The 22,879-nt window shown below is 40.3% G+C and overlaps 1 protein-coding gene across 1 annotated transcript in view; it reads right to left on the reverse strand.

Moving 5' to 3' along the window:
* LOC137417721 (uncharacterized) overlaps positions 1-22,879 on the reverse strand; it is an 83,520-nt gene that overhangs the window by 41,609 nt on the left and 19,032 nt on the right. Inside the window, 1 exon segment of the mRNA XM_078778399.1 lies at positions 17,511-17,684. Coding sequence (XP_078634525.1) covers positions 17,511-17,684 — 174 coding nt within the window.

The following is a 22,879-nucleotide window of genomic DNA, read 5'->3' on the forward strand; positions in this document are numbered from 1 at the left end:
TGGGATTTGAAATCGATTGTTGAAAGTGGGATTTGAGATCGATTGTTGAAAGTGGGATTTGAAATCCATTGTTGAAAGTGGGATTTGAAATCCATTGTTGAAAGTGGGATTTGAAATCCATTGTTGAAAGTGGGATTTGAAATCAATTGTTGAAAGTGGGATTTGAAATCAATTGTTGAAAGTGGGATTTGAAATCAATTGGTGAAAGTGGGATTTGAAATCCATTGTTGAAAGTGGGATTTGAAATCGATTGTTGAAAGTGGGATTTGAAATCGATTGTTGAAAGTGGGATTTGAAATCCATCATTGAAAGTGGGATTTGAAATCCATCGTTGAAAGTGGGATTTGAAATCCATCGTTGAAAGTGGGATTTGAAATCGATTGTTGAAAGTGGGATTTGAAATCGATTGTTGAAAGTGGGATTTGAGATCAATTGTTGAAAGTGGGATTTGAAATCGATTGTTGAAAGTGGGATTTGAAATCGATTGTTGAAAGTGGGATTTGAAATCAATTGTTGAAAGTGGGATTTGAAATCGATTGTTGAAAGTGGGATTTGAAATCAATTGTTGAAAGTGGGATTTGAAATCGATTGTTGAAAGTGGGATTTGAAATCCATTGTTGAAAGTGGGATTTGAAATCGATTGTTGAAAGTGGGATTTGAAATCCATTGTTGAAAGTGGGATTTGAGATCAATTGTTGAAAGTGGGATTCAAAATCAATTGTTGAAAGTGGGATTTGAAATCAATTGTTGAAAGTGGGATTTGAAATCAATTGTTCAAAGTGGGATTTGACATCAATTGTTGAAAGTGGGATTTGAAATCGATTGTTGAAAGTGGGATTTGAAATCCATTGTTGAAAGTGGGATTTGAAATCGATTGTTGAAAGTGGGATTTGAAATCCATTGTTGAAAGTGGGATTTGAAATCGATTGTTGAAAGTGGGATTTGAAATCCATTGTTGAAAGTGGGATTTGAGATCAATTGGTGAAAGTGGGATTCGAAATCAATTGTTGAAAGTGGGATTTGAAATCAATTGTTGAAAGTGGGATTTGAAATCAATTGATGAAAGTGGGATTTGAAATCAATTGTTGAAAGTGGGATTTGAAATCAATTGTTGAAAGTGGAATTTGAAATCAATTGTTGAAAGTGGGATTTGAAATCAATTGTTGAAAGTGGGATTTGAAATCAATTGATGAAAGTGGGATTTGAAATCGATTGTTGAAATTGGGATTTGAAATCGATTGTTGAAAGTGGGATTTGAAATCCATTGTTGAAAGTGGGATTTGAAATCAATTGTTGAAAGTGGGATTTGAAATCAATTGTTGAAAGTGGGATTTGAAATCAATTGTTGAAAGTGGGATTTGAAATCCATTGTTGAAAGTGGGATTTGAAATCGATTGTTGAAAGTGGGATTTGAAATCAATTGTTGAAAGTGGGATTTGAAATCAATTGTTGAAAGTGGGATTTGAAATCCATCATTGAAAGTGGGATTTGAAATCAATTGTTGAAAGTGGGATTTGAAATCGATTGTTGAAAGTGGGATTTGAAATCGATTGTTGAAAGTGGGATTTGAAATCGATTGTTGAAAGTGGGATTTGAAATCAATTGTTGAAAGTGGGATTTGAAATCAATTGTTGAAAGTGGGATTTGAAATCGATTGTTGAAAGTGGGATTTGAAATCAATTGTTGAAAGTGGGATTTGAAATCAATTGTTGAAAGTGGGATTTGAAATCGATTGTTGAAAGTGGGATTTGAGATCGATTGTTGAAAGTGGGATTTGAAATCCATTGTTGAAAGTGGGATTTGAAATCCATTGTTGAAAGTGGGATTTGAAATCCATTGTTGAAAGTGGGATTTGAAATCAATTGTTGAAAGTGGGATTTGAAATCAATTGTTGAAAGTGGGATTTGAAATCAATTGGTGAAAGTGGGATTTGAAATCCATTGTTGAAAGTGGGATTTGAAATCGATTGTTGAAAGTGGGATTTGAAATCGATTGTTGAAAGTGGGATTTGAAATCCATCATTGAAAGTGGGATTTGAAATCCATCGTTGAAAGTGGGATTTGAAATCCATCGTTGAAAGTGGGATTTGAAATCGATTGTTGAAAGTGGGATTTGAAATCGATTGTTGAAAGTGGGATTTGAAATCGATTGTTGAAAGTGGGATTTGAAATCAATTGTTGAAAGTGGGATTTGAAATCAATTGTTGAAAGTGGGATTTGAAATCCATTGTTGAAAGTGGGATTTGAAATCAACTGTTGAAAGTGGGATTTGAAATCAATTGTTGAAAGTGGGATTTGAAATCGATTGTTGAAAGTGGGATTTGAAATCCATTGTTGAAAGTGGGATTTGAAATCCATTGTTGAAAGTGGGATTTGAAATCAATTGTTGAAAGTGGGATTTGAAATCAATTGTTGAATGTGGGATTTGAAATCGATTGTTGAAAGTGGGATTTGAAATCGATTGTTGAAAGTGGGATTTGAAATCAATTGTTGAAAGTGGGATTTGAAATCAATTGTTGAAAGTGGGATTTGAAATCAATTGTTGAAAGTGGGATTTGAAATCAATTGTTGAAAGTGGGATTTGAAATCGATTGTTGAAAGTGGGATTTGAAATCCATTGTTGAAAGTGGGATTTGAAATCCATTGTTGAAAGTGGGATTTGAAATCAATTGTTGAAAGTGGGATTTTAAATCAATTGTTGAAAGTGGGATTTGAAATCGATTGTTGAAAGTGGGATTTGAAATCGATTGTTGAAAGTGGGATTTGAAATCAATTGTTGAAAGTGGGATTTGAAATCGATTGTTGAAAGTGGGATTTGAAATCAATTGTTGAAAGTGGGATTTGAAATCGATTGTTGAAAGTGGGATTTGAAATCCATTGTTGAAAGTGGGATTTGAAATCGATTGTTGAAAGTGGGATTTGAAATCCATTGTTGAAAGTGGGATTTGAGATCAATTGTTGAAAGTGGGATTCAAAATCAATTGTTGAAAGTGGGATTTGAAATCAATTGTTGAAAGTGGGATTTGAAATCAATTGTTCAAAGTGGGATTTGAAATCAATTGTTGAAAGTGGGATTTGAAATCGATTGTTGAAAGTGGGATTTGAAATCCATTGTTGAAAGTGGGATTTGAAATCGATTGTTGAAAGTGGGATTTGAAATCCATTGTTGAAAGTGGGATTTGAAATCCATTGTTGAAAGTGGGATTTGAAATCGATTGTTGAAAGTGGGATTTGAGATCAATTGGTGAAAGTGGGATTCGAAATCAATTGTTGAAAGTGGGATTTGAAATCAATTGTTGAAAGTGGGATTTGAAATCAATTGATGAAAGTGGGATTTGAAATCAATTGTTGAAAGTGGGATTTGAAATCAATTGTTGAAAGTGGAATTTGAAATCAATTGTTGAAAGTGGGATTTGAAATCAATTGTTGAAAGTGGGATTTGAAATCAATTGATGAAAGTGGGATTTGAAATCGATTGTTGAAATTGGGATTTGAAATCGATTGTTGAAAGTGGGATTTGAAATCCATTGTTGAAAGTGGGATTTGAAATCAATTGTTGAAAGTGGGATTTGAAATCAATTGTTGAAAGTGGGATTTGAAATCAATTGTTGAAAGTGGGATTTGAAATCCATTGTTGAAAGTGGGATTTGAAATCGATTGTTGAAAGTGGGATTTGAAATCAATTGTTGAAAGTGGGATTTGAAATCAATTGTTGAAAGTGGGATTTGAAATCCATCATTGAAAGTGGGATTTGAAATCAATTGTTGAAAGTGGGATTTGAAATCGATTGTTGAAAGTGGGATTTGAAATCGATTGTTGAAAGTGGGATTTGAAATCGATTGTTGAAAGTGGGATTTGAAATCAATTGTTGAAAGTGGGATTTGAAATCAATTGTTGAAAGTGGGATTTGAAATCGATTGTTGAAAGTGGGATTTGAAATCAATTGTTGAAAGTGGGATTTGAAATCAATTGTTGAAAGTGGGATTTGAAATCAATTGTTGAAAGTGGGATTTGAAATCGATTGTTGAAAGTGGGATTTGAGATCGATTGTTGAAAGTGGGATTTGAAATCCATTGTTGAAAGTGGGATTTGAAATCCATTGTTGAAAGTGGGATTTGAAATCCATTGTTGAAAGTGGGATTTGAAATCAATTGGTGAAAGTGGGATTTGAAATCCATTGTTGAAAGTGGGATTTGAAATCGATTGTTGAAAGTGGGATTTGAAATCAATTGGTGAAAGTGGGATTTGAAATCCATTGTTGAAAGTGGGATTTGAAATCGATTGTTGAAAGTGGGATTTGAAATCGATTGTTGAAAGTGGGATTTGAAATCCATCATTGAAAGTGGGATTTGAAATCCATCGTTGAAAGTGGGATTTGAAATCCATCGTTGAAAGTGGGATTTGAAATCGATTGTTGAAAGTGGGATTTGAAATCGATTGTTGAAAGTGGGATTTGAAATCGATTGTTGAAAGTGGGATTTGAAATCAATTGTTGAAAGTGGGATTTGAAATCAATTGTTGAAAGTGGGATTTGAAATCCATTGTTGAAAGTGGGATTTGAAATCAATTGTTGAAAGTGGGATTTGAAATCAATTGTTGAAAGTGGGATTTGAAATCGATTGTTGAAAGTGGGATTTGAAATCCATTGTTGAAAGTGGGATTTGAAATCCATTGTTGAAAGTGGGATTTGAAATCAATTGTTGAAAGTGGGATTTGAAATCAATTGTTGAATGTGGGATTTGAAATCGATTGTTGAAAGTGGGATTTGAAATCGATTGTTGAAAGTGGGATTTGAAATCAATTGTTGAAAGTGGGATTTGAAATCAATTGTTGAAAGTGGGATTTGAAATCAATTGTTGAAAGTGGGATTTGAAATCAATTGTTGAAAGTGGGATTTGAAATCCATTGTTGAAAGTGGGATTTGAAATCCATTGTTGAAAGTGGGATTTGAAATCCATTGTTGAAAGTGGGATTTGAAATCAATTGTTGAAAGTGGGATTTGAAATCAATTGTTGAATGTGGGATTTGAAATCGATTGTTGAAAGTGGGATTTGAAATCGATTGTTGAAAGTGGGATTTGAAATCAATTGTTGAAAGTGGGATTTGAAATCAATTGTTGAAAGTGGGATTTGAAATCAATTGTTGAAAGTGGGATTTGAAATCAATTGTTGAAAGTGGGATTTGAAATCAATTGTTGAAAGTGGGATTTGAAATCAATTGTTGAAAGTGGGATTTGAAATCGATTGTTGAAAGTGGGATTTGAAATCGATTGTTGAAAGTGGGATTTGAAATCCATTGTTGAAAGTGGGATTTGAGATCAATTGTTGAAAGTGGGATTTGAAATCGATTGTTGAAAGTGGGATTTGAAATCAATTGTTGAAAGTGGGATTTGAAATCAATTGTTGAAAGTGGGATTTGAAATCGATTGTTGAAAGTGGGATTTGAAATCCATTGTTGAAAGTGGGATTTGAAATCGATTGTTGAAAGTGGGATTTGAAATCCATTGTTGAAAGTGGGATTGGAGATCAATTGTTGAAAGTGGGATTCGAAATCAATTGTTGAAAGTGGGATTCGAAATCAATTGTTGAAAGTGGGATTTGAAATCAATTGTTGAAAGTGGGATTTGAAATCAATTGTTGAAAGTGGGATTTGAAATCAATTGTTGAAAGTGGGATTTGAAATCGATTGTTGAAAGTGGGATTTGAAATCCATTGTTGAAAGTGGGATTTGAAATCGATTGTTGAAAGTGGGATTTGAAATCCATTGTTGAAAGTGGGATTTGAAATCGATTGTTGAAAGTGGGATTTGAAATCCATTGTTGAAAGTGGGATTTGAGATCAATTGTTGAAAGTGGGATTCGAAATCAATTGTTGAAAGTGGGATTTGAAATCAATTGTTGAAAGTGGGATTTGAAATCAATTGTTGAAAGTGGGATTTGAAATCGATTGTTGAAAGTGGGATTTGAAATCCATTGTTGAAAGTGGGATTTGAAATCGATTGTTGAAAGTGGGATTTGAGATCAATTGTTGAAAGTGGGATTTGAAATCGATTGTTGAAAGTGGGATTTGAAATCGATTGTTGAAAGTGGGATTTGAAATCGATTGTTGAAAGTGGGATTTGAAATCGATTGTTGAAAGTGGGATTTGAAATCGATTGTTGAAAGTGGGATTTGAAATCGATTGTTGAAAGTGGGATTTGATATCGATTGTTGAAAGTGGGATTTGAAATCAATTGTTGAAAGTGGGATTTGAAATCAATTGTTGAAAGTGGGATTTGAAATCAATTGTTGAAAGTGGGATTTGAAATCAATTGTTGAAAGTGGGATTTGAAATCGATTGTTGAAAGTGGGATTTGAAATCGATTGTTGAAAGTGGGATTTGAGATCAATTGTTGAAAGTGGGATTTGAAATCGATTGTTGAAAGTGGGATTTGAAATCGATTGTTGAAAGTGGGATTTGAAATCGATTGTTGAAAGTGGGATTTGAAATCGATTGTTGAAAGTGGGATTTGAAATCGATTGTTGAAAGTGGGATTTGAAATCCATTGTTGAAAGTGGGATTTGAAATCAATTGTTGAAAGTGGGATTTGAAATCAATTGTTGAAAGTGGGATTTGAAATCAATTGTTGAAAGTGGGATTTGAAATCGATTGTTGAAAGTGGGATTTGAAATCGATTGTTGAAAGTGGGATTTGAAATCGATTGTTGAAAGTGGGATTTGAAATCGATTGTTGAAAGTGGGATTTGAAATCGATTGTTGAAAGTGGGATTTGAAATCCATTGTTGAAAGTGGGATTTGAAATCAATTGTTGAAAGTGGGATTTGAAATCAATTGTTGAAAGTGGGATTTGAAATCAATTGTTGAAAGTGGGATTTGAAATCAATTGATGAAAGTGGGATTTGAAATCAATTGTTGAAAGTGGAATTTGAAATCAATTGTTGAAAGTGGGATTTGAAATCAATTGTTAAAGTGGGATTTGAAATCAATTGTTGAAAGTTGGATTTGAAATCAATTGTTGAAAGTGGGATTTGAAATCAATTGTTGAAAGTGGGATTTGAAATCAATTGTTGAAAGTGGGATTTGAAATAAATTGTTGAAAGTGGGATTTGAAATCAATTGTTGAAAGTGGGATTTGAAATCAATTGTTGAAAGTGGGATTTGAAATCAATTGTTGAAAGTGGGATTTGAAATAAATTGTTGAAAGTGGGATTTGAAATCAATTGTTGAAAGTGGGATTCCAAATCAATTGTTGAAAGTGGAATTTTAAATCAATTGTTGAAAGTGGGATTTGAAATCAATTGTTGAAAGTGGGATTTGAAATCAATTGATGAAAGTGGGATTTGAAATCAATTGATGAAAGTGGGATTTGAAATCGATTGTTCAATGGGAAATTGAAAGCGTGCTGGAAAGGAGAATGTGAAACCATATTAGGAATTATAATGTGAAATCATCGCAGAAATTGAGAGCTTGTTTGGTGGTAGGTTATGAAAGGTAACCTGTGAGCTCCACTGGATGATGGAGCACCCACTGGTGGAGCGATTGGAGTCATTCTTCAGCTGCTGCTATGCATTGGGTTTTTTTTTAAGAGCACGCACTTTTTACACAGGGGTTCTGCGTGTTCGTGTGAAACCGAACTTGCGGACAGTGATTGCAGCGCGAGGCTGACACGGTCGGGCTTTGCCCATGGAGTGTGAAGTGTCGACTCTGACCATCTGTGACCTGCTGGAGTTTTGGGTGTAACGAGCTGGCTACCGGAGATGAGTTGCCAACCATGAAAGTCTGAATCAATGCTTGATTGTATGTAAATCTGTGAAATGTGTGTTTTATAATCTTGGGAGTTTAATTATAGTCTGGGTTTCTTTTCATTGGTATTAACTCGCAGAGTACCCGCCCTACAGGCGATCTTGTTCCAAGCGTGCAACACATTTTTCTGCCATCGGATATTTTCTGCTGACACAACTACTTTAACTTGGATTTCTTGCCGATTTCCTTTGGAAATACTGCTCTTGCTGATTTCTGTTCAACTTAGGTGTCCTTGGTTTTTGAGACATCTCAATTTTCCAGAAAATAAAAAAATAAAATATCAAACGTTACCCTAGCTATCAATACCCACAACCAACCCACACCCCCCTCTTTCCCTTCCCCTCACAAATCCCCCATCAAGCATCAACCCCACACTCCACTTCCCCCCACAATCCCCCATCAACCATCACCCTAGATAACAATACCCGTGACCACCCACACCCCTCACCCCACTCCACAACCCATCACATTCCCCCATCAACCATCACCCGAACTAACAATATCCATGACCACCTCACATCCCTTACCAGACTCCACCATCCCCTCAGAATCCCCTGTCAACAGTCACTCCAGCTAACAATACCCTAACAACCCCACTCCAACTTCCCCCCACAATCCTCCTTCAATTGTCACCCTAGCTAACAATACCCATGACCACCCCACACCACTCACCCCACTCCACCACCCCTCACAATCCCCTATCAACCATCACAATAGCTAACATTACCAATGACCCCCAACCCCCCCACCACCATCCCCTCACAATCCCCCTTGAACCGTCACCCAAGCCAACAATACCCAAGACCCCAACCCACACCCCCCTCTACCATGCAATCACAATCCCACGTCAACTGTCACCCTAGCGAACAATACCCCACGATCACCACACACTCACCACCCCCTTCCACCATCAACCCCAATCAGTATCGGAATCCGAGCTCACAATGCACCGTTTCTCTATGTACCATCGCCGGCAGGATCACGGTGAGTTCACAATGTGACGTCATTGGCAATCTCGAAAATCGACAGTCTCGGGTTTTTTTCGGCACTTTGTGATTGGTAAATAAATAAAAATCCCTTTTTTTTTTTTGGGGGGATACTGAATCGAGGCTCGTGAAAGAGCTAAGAATTAGACCGTGATTAATGATTGCGTTTGAGGTCCCCTATAAGGGTCTTTAGAGTCTTGATAGTCATTTGGGTCTTCAGCATATTTTCAGTTTTTGGGGTCTTTTCATTCTTTGAAGTTTTTTGGAACTGGATCTTTGGGGTATTTTGAGTCTTTTCAGTCATTTGGTCTTTGGGGTATTTTGGGTCTTCAGGGTATTTTGGGTCTTTTGAGTCTTCAAGGATCTTTGGGATATTTTGAGTCTTCGGGGTTGTTAAGGGTCTTTGAAATATTTTCAGTCTTCGAGGTCTTTTAGGTTTTCAGGCTCATTTTTCCCAAGAATGTCCCTTTTCTATAGTTTGCCAAATGGCACATCCCATATAAAGGGGCCTTTTCTATGCTCTGGCATTTTTCACAAGATACATTTTAAATACGAACAAAATGCATTTGTTAATCGTAGAAAACTTTATTCAAGACGATATAAAAGACTTGAAAAAGTAAAGGGAAATTTTTTTTTGCAACCCAGATGGGATGCCTTATCCATTAGGTCATTGGGCCAGCACGTTGATTTGTGTAATAATATTTGTAAAGAAGTATAAAGTGTGTTTATGTATATTTATATAAAAATTTAAATTTAAAGCAAAAACGATGGCACGAAGGTGGAATTTATTTCGAAAGCCATTAGCTCGACCTATTGGCAGATGTATATTCCAAGTTTCAGCTAGTTTCAATGTATAGTCCTCGAGATATGAGCGCCAACACATTTTGAGCGGACGGATGGACGGACAGACAGACACCAACGAGAATTTGAGGGTTTTCTGAATAAAACTCAAGAATGCATAAACGGACGTTGCTGAAATTTGGAAAAATATTACCTCCGTGTGCAAAGCATTTACTTCTGAAATTTGCAGCTGATTTCGTCCAGAAGAAGGTGAAAAACGCATTTTCAGTACCCATGTTAAAACTGCAAACAGAGAAACGATCCGTTATATAAAGGCAGGAGCTTTGCGCCTCCCTTTGATTGCAGCGAGGAAAATGCTGAATGCATGCATAGAGAATATCTGTGAACTGTAAAATAATGTGGCTTTGTGTCCAGATACAGTCCTTGCCAAGGAGAGCGGAGTGTCAGCAAGTGTCCAGAGAAACAGCTTGGATAAACAATTGCAATTGCAGGCTTATCAAAACGTCAATTTCCTCACCATTCTTGGAATTATTGCTCACCCCAAGTATGCAATGTTACCAGAACACATGAAAGGCCACGTTTTAAGAATGGTATCATGGGATAATCGACGTCCATAACCTAAATTCAGCACGCTCCGAATGTACTGCTCCACACTGGCAGTACATCAGTGACAGCAGTTATCAGATTTCTTCCTTCAGTAATCCAACCAAAGACGAGTGCTGAATCGTGAACATGGTGCCAACTGACAAATCCGGCGACTTGTGTACATTTTACTCTTCTTTAAAGAAAATGGTGTGGCCATGGCTATAAAAACTCACTTTATTCAAACAGGCATTTTCATGTCAATTCAACATCTTGATGAAAATATTTTTCAACTGGAGGGATCTGTGTCCCTTTATAACTTCTTGTAGTGGGGCAACTTAGCATAACAATTGTGCATTTTGTGAGGAAAGCACCAAATTTGGCACACTAGTAGACTATCATAATTATGAAAAGATCTGGATATTGGGCCATCTCAGATTCAGAGATTTGATTTTTGCAAGATTTTGATTCGATTGGGATCGAAGAGAACACCTTCTTCGTCTTCTGTACAGTGAAGTTGCCAGCCCTGAATTATCTGGCTACATCTGGGTGCTTCATTGGGAGTGCAACCATGTCCCTCAGGTGAACAGGGACCCACCTGGCATAGTGTGTGTGGTCTAAGGCATGGAACCATTGGACCAGTTCCGTCAGGGCATCAAGGTACATCGTGAATGAAGCCTGCCGCAGAGAACGCACGTAGACCAGTACCAACATCTCTAGTTCCAGCACAGTTGCCCAGTACCGAAAGTTGGGAATGTCTTCTCCTCTCTGGTGACACCAGTCTTCGAACTCAGGTAGGTCTTCTGCATCATCAGCATATGCCATACAGTGGCGTTCATACGCACGGTGTTGCAGGATGTGCAGTGCCGCTGCAGTGATTTGATGAGCTCTTCTTGTGCGGGTGACGTGGGCAGCTCGCAGGAAGGATTCGGCCGTCCCTGGCGTTGCAATCTCAGCTTGCAAATCTGCAAAATCTGCAAATCTTGCAAAAATCAAATCTCTGAATCTGAGATGGCCCAATATCCAGATCTTTTCATAATATGATAGTCTACTAGTGTGCTAAATTTGGTGCTTTCCTCACAAAATGCACAATTGTTATGCTATATTTAGCTAAGCTGCCAGACTATTGGTAAGTCTGAGTCCAAAAGCATGCCCTCTATGAAAGAGGGTTCACCATTATTGGGAAATCTTTGGTTGCCACCAACTACATGGCTTTCGACACAGCATTCTGGCTTCTTGATATGGGTCACTGCACCGAGTGGAATTGTGCCAATCAATCATAATCATCATCTATGATGTGTGGTATGTATGCATGCATGTATGTATGTATGTATGTATGTACAGTGCATTCAGAAAGTATTCAGACCCCTTCACTTTTTTCACATTTTGTCATGTTGCAGCCTTATACTGAAATCGTTTAAATTCAGTTTTTCTCTCATCAATCTACACTCAATACCCCATAATGACAAAGAGAAAACAGGATTTTAGAAAGTTTTGCAAATTTATTGAAAAGAAAAAACTGAAATATCACATTTACATAAGTATTCAGACCCTTTGTTATGACACCCGAAATTTAGCTCAGGTGCCTCCCATTTCTCTTGATCATCTTTGAGATGTTTCTACACCTTGATTGGAGTCCACCTGTGGTAAATTCAATTGATTGGACATGATTTGGAAAGGCACACACCTGTCTATATAAGGTCTCACAGCTGACAATGCATATCGGAGCAAAAACCAAGCCATGAGGTCGAAGGAACTGCCTGCAGAGCTCAGAGACAGGATTGTGTCGAGGAACGGATCTGGGGAAGCCGACAAAAAAATTCTGCTGCATTGAAGGTTCCCAAGAGCACAGTGGCCTCCATAATTCTTAAATTGAAGAAGTTTGGAACAACCAGGACTCTTCCTAGAGCTGGCCGCCCGGCCAAACTGAGCAATCGGGGGAGAAGGGCCTTGGTAAGAGAGGTGACCAAGAACCTGATGGTCACTCTGGCTGAGCTCCAGAGATCCTCTGTGGAGATGGGAGAAACTTCCAGAAAGACAACCATGAAAAGACAACCACATGAAAGCCCACAGAATCTTGTTTCTCACAGTCTGAGAGTCCTTCAGGTGCTCTTTTGCAAACTCCAAGCAGGCTTTCATGTGTCTTTCACTGAGGAGAGGCTTCCGTCTGGCCACTCTGCCATAAAGCCCAGATCGGTGGAGTGTTGCAGTGATGGTTGTCCTTCTGGAAGTTTCTCCCATCTCCACACAGGATCTCTGGTGCTCAGCCAGAGTGACCATCGGGTTCTTGGTCACCTCTCTTACCAAGGCCCTTCTCCCCCGATTGCTCAGTTTGGCCGGGCGGCCAGCTCTAGGAAGAGTCCTGGTTGTTCCAAACTTCTTCCATTTAAGAATTATGGAGGCCGCTGTGCTCTTGGGAACCTTCAATGCAGCAGAGATTTTTTTGTAGGTTTCCCCAGATCTGTGCCTCGACACAATCCTGTCTCTGAGCTCTGCAGGCAGTTCCTTCGACCTCATGGCTTGGTTTTTGCTCTGATATGCATTGTCAGCTGTGAGACCTTATATAGACAGGTGTGTGCCTTTCCAAATCATGTCCAATCAATTGAATTTACCACAGGTGGACTCCAATCAAGGTGTAAAAACATCTCAAAGATGATCAAGAGAAATTGGAGGCTCCTAAGCTAAATTTCAAGTGTCATAACAAAGGGTATGAATACTTATATCAATGTGATATTTCAGTTTTTTCTTTTTAATAAATTTGAAAAACTTTCTAAAATCCTGTTTTCTCTTTGTCATTATAGGGTATTGAGTGCAGATTGACGAGGGAAAAAATGAATTTAAACGATTTCAGCATAAGGCTGCAACATAACAAAATGTGAAAAAAGTGAAGGGGTCTGAATACTTTCTTAATGCACTGTATACATCTGTGTGAATGTAAAGATTTCACATGCAGATTTGGGATACCTTGTAAACCTTCAAACGTTTGGGGAATCTATTTTATGGGACAAGTCGTGCAGGAATTGTGTAAAGCCCGACAAGTGAAACAACATTTTCATTGTCCCTATCACCCACAATCAGCGGGGGCGGTAAAAAGACAGAATGGGTTCCGGAAAAAAATTAACTGGCCAAAATTTGTAGCCAAATGGGGTTAAAATGGCCAGATGTAATGCTAATAGTCTTGATGGCAATAAGATCAAACTCCAACAGAAAAAACAGGCTTATCCCCACATGAGATTAAAATGGGAAGCCCAATGAGGTTGTCATACATGGAATTAACACTTAACATTTTATGTTGCCTGAACAAATGTTGTCAAAGTTTTTCATGTGCAGGTGAAGGAAGCATTGTGAAGCCAGCTGTAGCTGACTGCCCTAACTTCCAGCCTGGTTACTTTGTCTTCATAAAATCTCACAAAGGAAATCTGGAGAAAGAATGTCCAGCCATGACTGCACACTCTTCACCACGTGTGATGTTATCCTCTTTGTCCAGATTACGTTGTTAAATGAAGGGGTATACCATAGCCAAGGGAATGTATTACGACTTAAACCAGATGAGAAACACGTACATTTACAACTGTTGAACGCACTGTTAAGTGACCTTAAATCAGAATGCGGTTACGTACCGTAGAGGGCGCACAAACTTAAGCACCCACACTCACATTCCGATGTCATTCACACTCACCAGCCACATAAACCTAGATATAAGAGACAGATTCCTGTTAATCTCTACAAAATGCTAAGATTTTGAATAAGAGTACCTGTTGGCTTTGTACTCATGGACCTCATTCAACGAAGAGTGAAATACCACTATTAGCAGTATATTTTAAATGGAATGAGTGGTGTGGATATTTTACAAGGTGGATGCAACGGAAAAATCAGCATGGTAATAGTAATAATAATAACCATAATAAGGATTTAGAAGGAAAATGGCTGGACCAAACAGCAATAATAAAAACAACTAATGGTATTAGACCACCAAAAATTGATGACTCCATTTGCATTTCGCTGTCTGACAACATGGACCAACTTCTATCCACTCATCCTAACTCTCTCTTCTTCATATGTGGCGACTTAAACTGTCACCATGCCAGTTGGCTGGGTGTGGGTACCTCTCTCACCAGCCATGGCACCTCAGCAAAGGACTTCTGCAACTCACTGGGGCTGACACAATCTGTAAATTTCCCGATCTGGATCTCAGTCAACGGAGTATCTGCTCTTCCAGATTTGGTTATGACAAACTTCCCTGGAAATTTCTGCTGCTCTTCTTCTGCTCCAATCGGTTCTTCTAATCATGTGCTTGTTAAAGTGGACATCTCTCTGGCCATTCTCAGTGAGCCTCCTCAGCATCGACGAGTCTGGCATTTCACTCAGGCTGACTGGCACGGTCTTCAAGCAGCCATCAATCATCTGGACTGGTCTCCCATCTCTACTGCCTCTGACATCAACTCATCCTGGGAATTCTTTCAAAGTAAACTACTCTCTCTCATGCACAGATTTATCCCATCTCGTCTTCAGTTGTCATACCCTTCCCTCCCGCCCATGGTACACTGAATCTTGTGGTGAGGCAGTTGCCCTGGAACAACTTGCCATCGCCTCTTGGAAGGCTAAAATCTCCATTCCTTTCACAAAGCTCGGAACAAGCGTGTCTACCCTCAGGAGAGCCAGGAAACAATGTCTCTCTACTCTCAAGACTGAACTCTCAAACCTGTCTCCTTCCTCCAAATCCTGGCGGCATCTGGTCAAATCCGTTTCTGGTGTTTGTTCCCCCTCCATCCCCTCCCTTACCTCAAACGGCTACACAGTTGACACCGCACGTGACAAAGCTGAATGCCTCAACTCTGTGTTTGCCTCAAAATCTTGTGTCCCAAACCAGCCTCTGTCTGTACCCACCGTACCCAGTCGAACGCAGCTGCTCATGGATTCTGTCCTTCTCTCCTGACAAGGTGAAGAAGTTTCTGTAAAACCTCGACTCTGATTCTGTAACGCGACCAGACGGCATCAGCCCACAGGTCCGTAAATCCTACTCTGCCGCTCTATCTCACCCTCTCTCTGGTCTCTCCACCCTCTCTTTTGCTCAAGGTCATCTGCCATCTGCTTGGAAATCAACCAACATTACCGCTTTACACAAAAAGGTGCAAAAACAGATCCTTGCAACAACAGACCAATTAGCCTGCTCCCAATAATCAGCAAGGTCGTGGAATCCATAATCGCTTCTGACATCAAATACTTCCTCTTCTCCAATGGCTTGATCTTGGATCATCAATTTGGATTAAGACCAGGAAACGTGACTGGACATGTTGCTTCTGCTGTCTCAACAATGGATGGAGGTCCTCAATGCCAAATAGGAAATCAGAGCTGTCTCCATTGACAAATCACGTGCTTTCAATACGGTCTGGTACACCACCCTGCTCACCAAACTCTCCTCCTATGGTATCCATGGAGACCTCCATGCATGGCTTGCGGACTTACTCTCTGGTCGTAGGCAATGTGTAGCCCTGAATGGATTTCTCTCGTCTCCCCTTCCTGTTCAGGCTGGAGTTCCTCAAGGTAGTGTTCTGGGCCCTGTACTTTTTCTGGTCTTCATCAATAATCTCTCCGACTCTCTGGAAAATCCTCTCTATCTCTTTGCTGATGACCACTCTCTGCCGCTCCATATATCAACCCTCAGATCGGCAGGCAGCAGCCTCTTCACTCTCTGCAGACCTGGACAATATCTCAAACTGGTCAAACAAGTGGAAAATCTCTTTCAATCCTGACAAATCTCACACTCTCACTTTGTCTCTCCAAAAAGAACGTCTGAACAACCCTCCCATCTACTTTCTGAACAAAGAAGAAGGTCTTTCACTCAAGCTTTTGGGTCTTGCTATCTCCCATGATCTTTCCTGGGAAAACCGCATTTCCAAGCCGATCTCCAAAGCCAGTCGCCATCTGGGAATCGTCTGTCGTGCAAAGTCCTTTCTATGCACTTCTGAGCTCAACACATACAAAGCTTTCATCCGCAGCTCAATGGAATCCTGCTCTCCCCACTGGGTTGGTGCTCCTGCCTCGCACCTAGCTCAACTTCACGCGGTTGACACAAAATCATTCAGAATCATTGGTATCTCCCGTGATGAAGCTGATTCTGAGGGCCTTTCTCTCTCTCACCGCAGGCAGGTTGGTGGTCTTTCGACTCCTCTCCGGCCTTGCTCCCCCTGCTCTGTTCCCCCAAATATTCCTGCAGGATGCACAACATCTAACAGCAACCCTCTTCTGGTGAAATTTCCAAAATCAAGACTCTCTGCTCACCTTCACTCTTTCACTCATCTTTTCTCCAACCTCTGGAACAATCTCCCACTCTCTCTTCAATCCCTCTCCTCCCTCCACGTCTTGAAAATAGCTGTTCACCACCGTCTCTTATCTTCCCCCATCCAAAACCTTGATCTTTTCTACCCCTGTTAAAACACCCCAAATCCGCCTCTTTCAATCTCCAACTTCTTTCCTGAAATTCCTAGAAGTGATCATTTACTTTATACTGTGTACCCCTCCTCTCCCAGCCCTCCCCCTTCCACAGATTTACTGACATCCCTGTTCTTCACTGTTGTTGTGCTTGTGTGCTTCCCTCTCTGCCCCCTCTTGTCCCCCGCTGCCTTCATTGCATGTTTTATATGTCTGTGCATGTTTTCATGTTCAATGTGTTTGCTCTTACACAAGCCTCCATTCTGTATACAAAAACAAAACAAAGACAATGTGAGTACAAATGCAAAAATTGTGGAAAATATTCATTCATCATTTTCACTACATCATGATTCTTTCCACAGATTTTTCATTTGTGTGAGAATTTTTCTTTGCAATATTCTTTCTCCAATGGGGAATTATTGTATGTTTTCAAGTTATAGTACTGAACGAAAAGCTTTTCTTACAATAAACATTTTTATGGGCGTTCTCCATTGTGAATTCTCAAATGTACTTTGAGGTTGCACAAGTGAACGAATGATTCTCCTCAAATTGCGCATTTCTTTGAACGTTCTTCATCATGCATCCACATGTGCCTTTTAAGATGGGATGACTGAATAAAAGATTTCCCACAAATTGAGCATTTGTATGGGCGTTCACCAGTGTGAATTCTTATGTGTGTTTTAAGGGTGGATGTCTGAGTAAAAGATTTCCCACAAATTGAGCATTTGTATGGGCGTTCACCATTGTGACTAGTCACATGTGCTTTAAGGGTGGATCTCTGGGTAAAAGATTTTCCACAAATTGAGCATTTGTACGGGCGTTCACCATTGTGAATTCTCCAGTGTACTTTAAGGGTGGATGGAGAACTGAAAGATTTTCCACAATTTGTGCACTTGTGTAGATGTTCACCTTTCTTTCCACTGTGAGCCTTGTGAAAATTATTCTCTGTAAACATTTCCTCATTCGGTTTGGGTTGTTTGTGAAAGGTCCTCTTGTTGGTTTCTTTTGCCGAGTCCTGCGGGCGTGTGTCTGGGCAGTTCATAAAAGTTGGTGCAGTCTCCCTTGTAGATTCAGTGGATTCGCCTGTAAATATAACATCATATGACCTGTAAAAAACATATCAGATTCTGTTCAATACTCAAAACATCATTGTGACAAACATGCCCATGTTGTACGCGTACGTATGTGTTTGTTTTATTCCAGAAAAATAAAAACATGTTCTTGATGTAAATACATGTAGAGTATTGTTGAAAAGTTTTTTGGTTTTTTTTCCAATGATATTGTGACGGTTCCATGAGGCAGTCACCCCTTCCAGGCAATGGCAACCATGATAGAGGTCCCAAATTAGTTATTTAATTAGTAATCATTCAGATATTCCTCACCTTTAGTGTAGTGGGTTTATTGGGATTAGCTATGGTTTCCCCCTTTTTTCTCAGCATTTCATTAGAAATAGCAAAGAGCTCTGTAACTTGTGCTGCGCGGCACTCACACCAGCTCATTTGCAAATTTCGCCAAAACCAAATTTAAATTGCATGCGAAGACCAAACTGTCACACCAATATAACCCACACCACACTCTTTCTACAAAGGCTTTAGTCCTCATATGACACTACAAAAACAAACACTTTTATTCACACTTCACATTATTTGAACATGACAAGCTCATGATACATGCTCTCCATTGCTCAAACCACGACACCTCAAAACCAAAGTACGAACCACAACCACGATGCCGCCTCACCCACAACTCACCCATAATAACACCTCTATCACCACTTCAACCATGATCAATGGGAAAAACAGCACAATGCAGCCGAGATGGGTCATGTGGAAGAAAATTAATTATCTGCGTTCGTAATTTGTGTGATTGAATGGATTTTCTTGAGCCTCGACCGTTTGTTGCAAACACTTAAGTTTTAATTGTTTTAATTGCTTGCATGAGCTCCATTAATACATATAGTAATCAGCTTTAATTGTGTTCTATTGAACTTACGAGCCTAACAACTATTTACTCAGAGCTTTTGGACTGACAGGTCATAAATTAGGCTAAAGGCGAACGGTTGTTGGGGCAACATGCCTGCTCGGAAAATGGGGTGTTATCAGTTCCAGAGTTTGGCTTAAGTTTCGACTAGACAAGTTTGGCTTAAGAAATAGTTTCTTTTAATTAAATATCTGTATAACAAATAAATATACTCTTTATAGAACATATATATGATCATGATAATCTGCAAACAGTTATGTATTTAGACTCCAATGTAATACAAGTTTTAAGAAATCTTTTGGAAGTTTGGAAAGAAAATAACTTCTCAAACTTATCACTGAACACTGGTCAAGGTCGGACCAGCTTCCATAACTTTGTCCAAACCTGGTGGGCCGATAATTAAAAGTTTCACAAAACATGCTTTGTTTTCCAAAATACTTTCCTTTGATGCGTATTAAAACTTTAACTCGTATACTCAATGATTTAAACTATAGAACAAATAATTAATTGTTAGTAAGTCTGTATAAGTATATATTGTGTTAAAACTTATATTGCAAAAGCGTTAACATCTATGACCGATTCAAGCACCATCCCTCCCTTTGGAGGACCAGATAATTACCTTAGCAACCAGGGTCATAAAATTCCTTTTCTCCAGGAAAGCCAATTACACACTATCTTTCAAGCTGTTACGGATTCGTCACTTCCGTTGTAGTGGTTTTCATCCACTGTAAACATTTTTGGTTCTTGTACTAATATTGTTATCGTTTAAGTGAAATGGAGATAACCGTTTTCAAAAGGAAAAAAAAATGAGTGTTTTAAAAGAAACCGGAAACCGGATCGGGAGAAAACCGGAAGAAGAAGAGGAGGAAGAAGAAGCGGAGCAAGTGAGGTGGAGAAGAAGCCGAGCTGCTTTGAGGTCTTGAGCAAACGCTAGCGAACGGGGGTCACGAGCGAACTTTGGGTTTCCTGGGAAAGGGATTCCTGTGACAGAGTGGTTATCGCTGTGACAGATAAACCTGCGTGACAGGTTTTGCGGTTGATTCCGAAGAGAATCATTGGAGTGCAGGTACGCCTCCACTATCCAGTACGGGCCCGTCGGCCATTTTGCCTCGCTCCCGATTTCGCATCGCTCCAGGCTTTTCACCTCGCTTCAGCCATTTCACCGCACCCAGTCGTTAACCTGGTTTGCGTGTGTAAATGTGGATTTTGAGAGGGAATTCACCAGTTTCCCAAATGGTTCGCCGTTTGGGAGCCGATGAACGTTCATACCCAAAGGTGTGATTTCCCAGTCGCCTCTTGAGGGCACCTTTGCCCAACTTTGGCAGCGTGACTGTCAGCCGAACAGGATTCTGGTCTCGATACGACATCGCTCTTACGATCACCGGAGCGTGGATCGACTTTGGCTTGATGCCGGGACAGAGACTTTGGGAATGTTCTTTTCGCTCACTTGGAGCACAGCGAGTTATATTGTGCGAAACTGATAGTACCATCATAGGAATGATATATTTGTTGTACAATTGATTATATTGTTCTTGTGCTGTTATTCTTGTGTGACCTTAATACAATACTGGTTTGTTGGTAACAATTGGTGTGGTTTCACCATTGGTCTTTGACACACAGAATAACACATATTTCTGCCGTGACTCCTTTCGGGGCTCGGAGGTACACCGTGATCGGGGTTTGGGGAGGAGCACATAACAGAAATTGGGGGCTCGTCCGGGATAGAATTCCCTAACATTCCCAAAATTCCCAAATTTGGAATTTCCTAACATTACCAATTTTTTTTTAAAATTGGAATTTTTTTGTGTGTGAAGGTTAACAGGTGCTAACTGATAGTCACCATGGTGTTTGACGCAGAAAAGTTTGCGGCATCCCCTAATGAGGCACAGTTCCAGGCGTTAAAAAAGATCGGAACTCATGATATTGGCCAAATATTTTAACTTGGAGGTCCGAGTTAGTATGAAGAAAGCAGAGATTCAGACATTGGTGGTAGAGTCTCTAGTGGGACAAGGAACATGGGAAGAGGTAGCCTTGGATTGGTTACCAGAGGAAAAAGGAAATGTGGAGCTCCGGAAAATTGGAGATGCAACTGCAGAGCCAGGAAAGGTTAAAAGAGTTGGAATGGAAAGCCGAGGAGAGAAGAGCCGAGGAAAGAGCAGAGGAAAGGAGAGCTGAAAAGGTAAGAGTAGAACAGGAACGAGAACTCGAGGAAAGAAGAGCAGAACTGAAACGAGAACTCGAGGAGAGAAGAGCAGAGGGAAGGAGAGCTGAAGAAGAAAGAAGAGCAGAGGAAAGAGCAGAGGAAAGGAGAGCCAAAAGGGAGTTAAAGGAACGGGACATGGAGTATCAGAGGGAACTTAAACTCAAGGAGCTGGAATTACTGGGGGAACGGAGAGAAGTAGTATCAATGCCGGCTAGTTCGACAAATAGTCAGAACTCTTGGGATGTTGGTAGGCATGTGAGGTTGGTTCCACCCTTCAATGAAAAGGAGGTAGCCAAGTTTTGTTTTACACTTTGAGAAGGTGGCTCAAATGTTAAAATGGCCTGTGGGGTCCTGGACTATGTTCGTGCAAAGTGTTCTGGTGGGTAAAGCTCAAGATATATTTTCGGCTTTACCGATTGACCAATGTGCAGATTTTGAGATCGTGAAGAAAGCCATTCTCAAAGCCTCTGAATTGGTCCCTGAAGCTTACCGCCAAAAATTCGGGAATGCCAGGAAGAGGGAGAGTGAGACCCATGTGGAGTTTGCCAGAATGAAGGAAACTATGTTTGATAGGTGGTGTGACCCGAAGGAGATTGGGAAAGACTTCAACCTGTTACGACAATTGATCTTGGTGGAGGAATTCAAACAGTGTGTCCACGTGGACATTAAAGTACATCTGGATGAAAAATAAAGTACCAGAATTGTATGAGGCAGCCACAGTGGCAGTGACGATGCCTTGACACACAGGATGGGGTTCCAGAAACCTAACTTATCGCCTAGAGATAGCCAGGGGAGTTATGGTAAATCAGGTGCGGAGAACAAATATTCATGGAGGTGGCCTAGAGATGACGATGAGGACAAATCTGATACCGCGACTTTTAGGGATCAGAAGACTGCAGTTCCAAGACATACCTATCTTCCGGGGGGCCGAGGCAGACCAGGAGTTTTTCCTGCGGGCCTACTTGTGCTTTTTGCAAGAAACCTGGGCATTTAATGTCCCAATATTACGCCCTCAAAAGGAAAAATCAGGAGCGGAGTCAAACTAGTGCAACTCCGAATGCATTGGCCAATGCGAGAAATCGTCCTTGGAGAACAGTGCCTTGTGAAGGTTCCCGTGCCAAAGTTACGGCATCACAGAACGACCTTGTCCAAGAGGGTTACAAACCTTTTATTTCCGAGGGGTTTGCGTCACTGGATGGGGACTCGACTAACCAGAGACCTGTTAGGGTATTGAGGGACACAGGAGCACATCAATCTTTGATGCTTGAAGGCATTTTGCCATTGTCAGAGAAGACGGCAACTGGTGTTAGTGTTCTTTTACAGGGGGTTGGTGGCTATGTTAAAGCTCCTCTTCACGTCATCCATTTAAAGTCTGATTTGGTGTCAGGACCGGTCACTGTGGGGTTACAAGCCATTCTTCCTGTCGAGGGAATCTCTTTTATTATCGGGAATGATTTGGCCGGGGGTCGAGTTTCTGGTAATCCGATGTTGGTTGAAAAGCCCAGTATGGAAAATAACAGTACAGTTAGAGCAGGAGATTCCGGGTATCTTTCCATCCTGTGCAGTGACTCGTGCTATGGGTAGGAAGCGCTCTGAAGAGGAGAAGGAAGGCGATGTGGATTTGGGTTCCTTAGCGATATTGGAGGAAAATTCTGGAAGAGATACTAGGAAAGGGAGTGACATCAAGGAACCGAAGGAAAAGGTGGCATCTGGACCAAAAGAGGAAACTGAGTGTCCGTCGGAGACATCTGGGAACGAGGTTGAACAAACGGTGCTCGTCCGAAAAAGACTTGTTGAAGAACAACACGGAGATTCGGAGCTCCGGAGTTTAATTGGTAAAGCCGTCACAGAGGAAGAGGCTATGAAGATACCTGTTGGTTACTTCATGAAAGGGGAAATACTCATGAGAAAATGGGGATGACCGGAGGTGCCAGCAAACGATGAGTGGAAAGCTCATTACCAAATTGTGGTGCCACCGCCGTACCGGAAGGAGATATTGAGTTTGGCGCATGAGACACCTTTGGCCGGGCACTTTGGAGTGAACAAGACATGTGACAGAATATTGGTACATTTTTTCTGGCCAGGATTGCGACGT

The sequence above is a fragment of the Myxine glutinosa genome, chromosome 5, assembly GCF_964187855.1.
Source record: "Myxine glutinosa chromosome 5, kmMyxGlut1.1, whole genome shotgun sequence".
NCBI lineage: Eukaryota > Metazoa > Chordata > Myxini > Myxiniformes > Myxinidae > Myxine > Myxine glutinosa.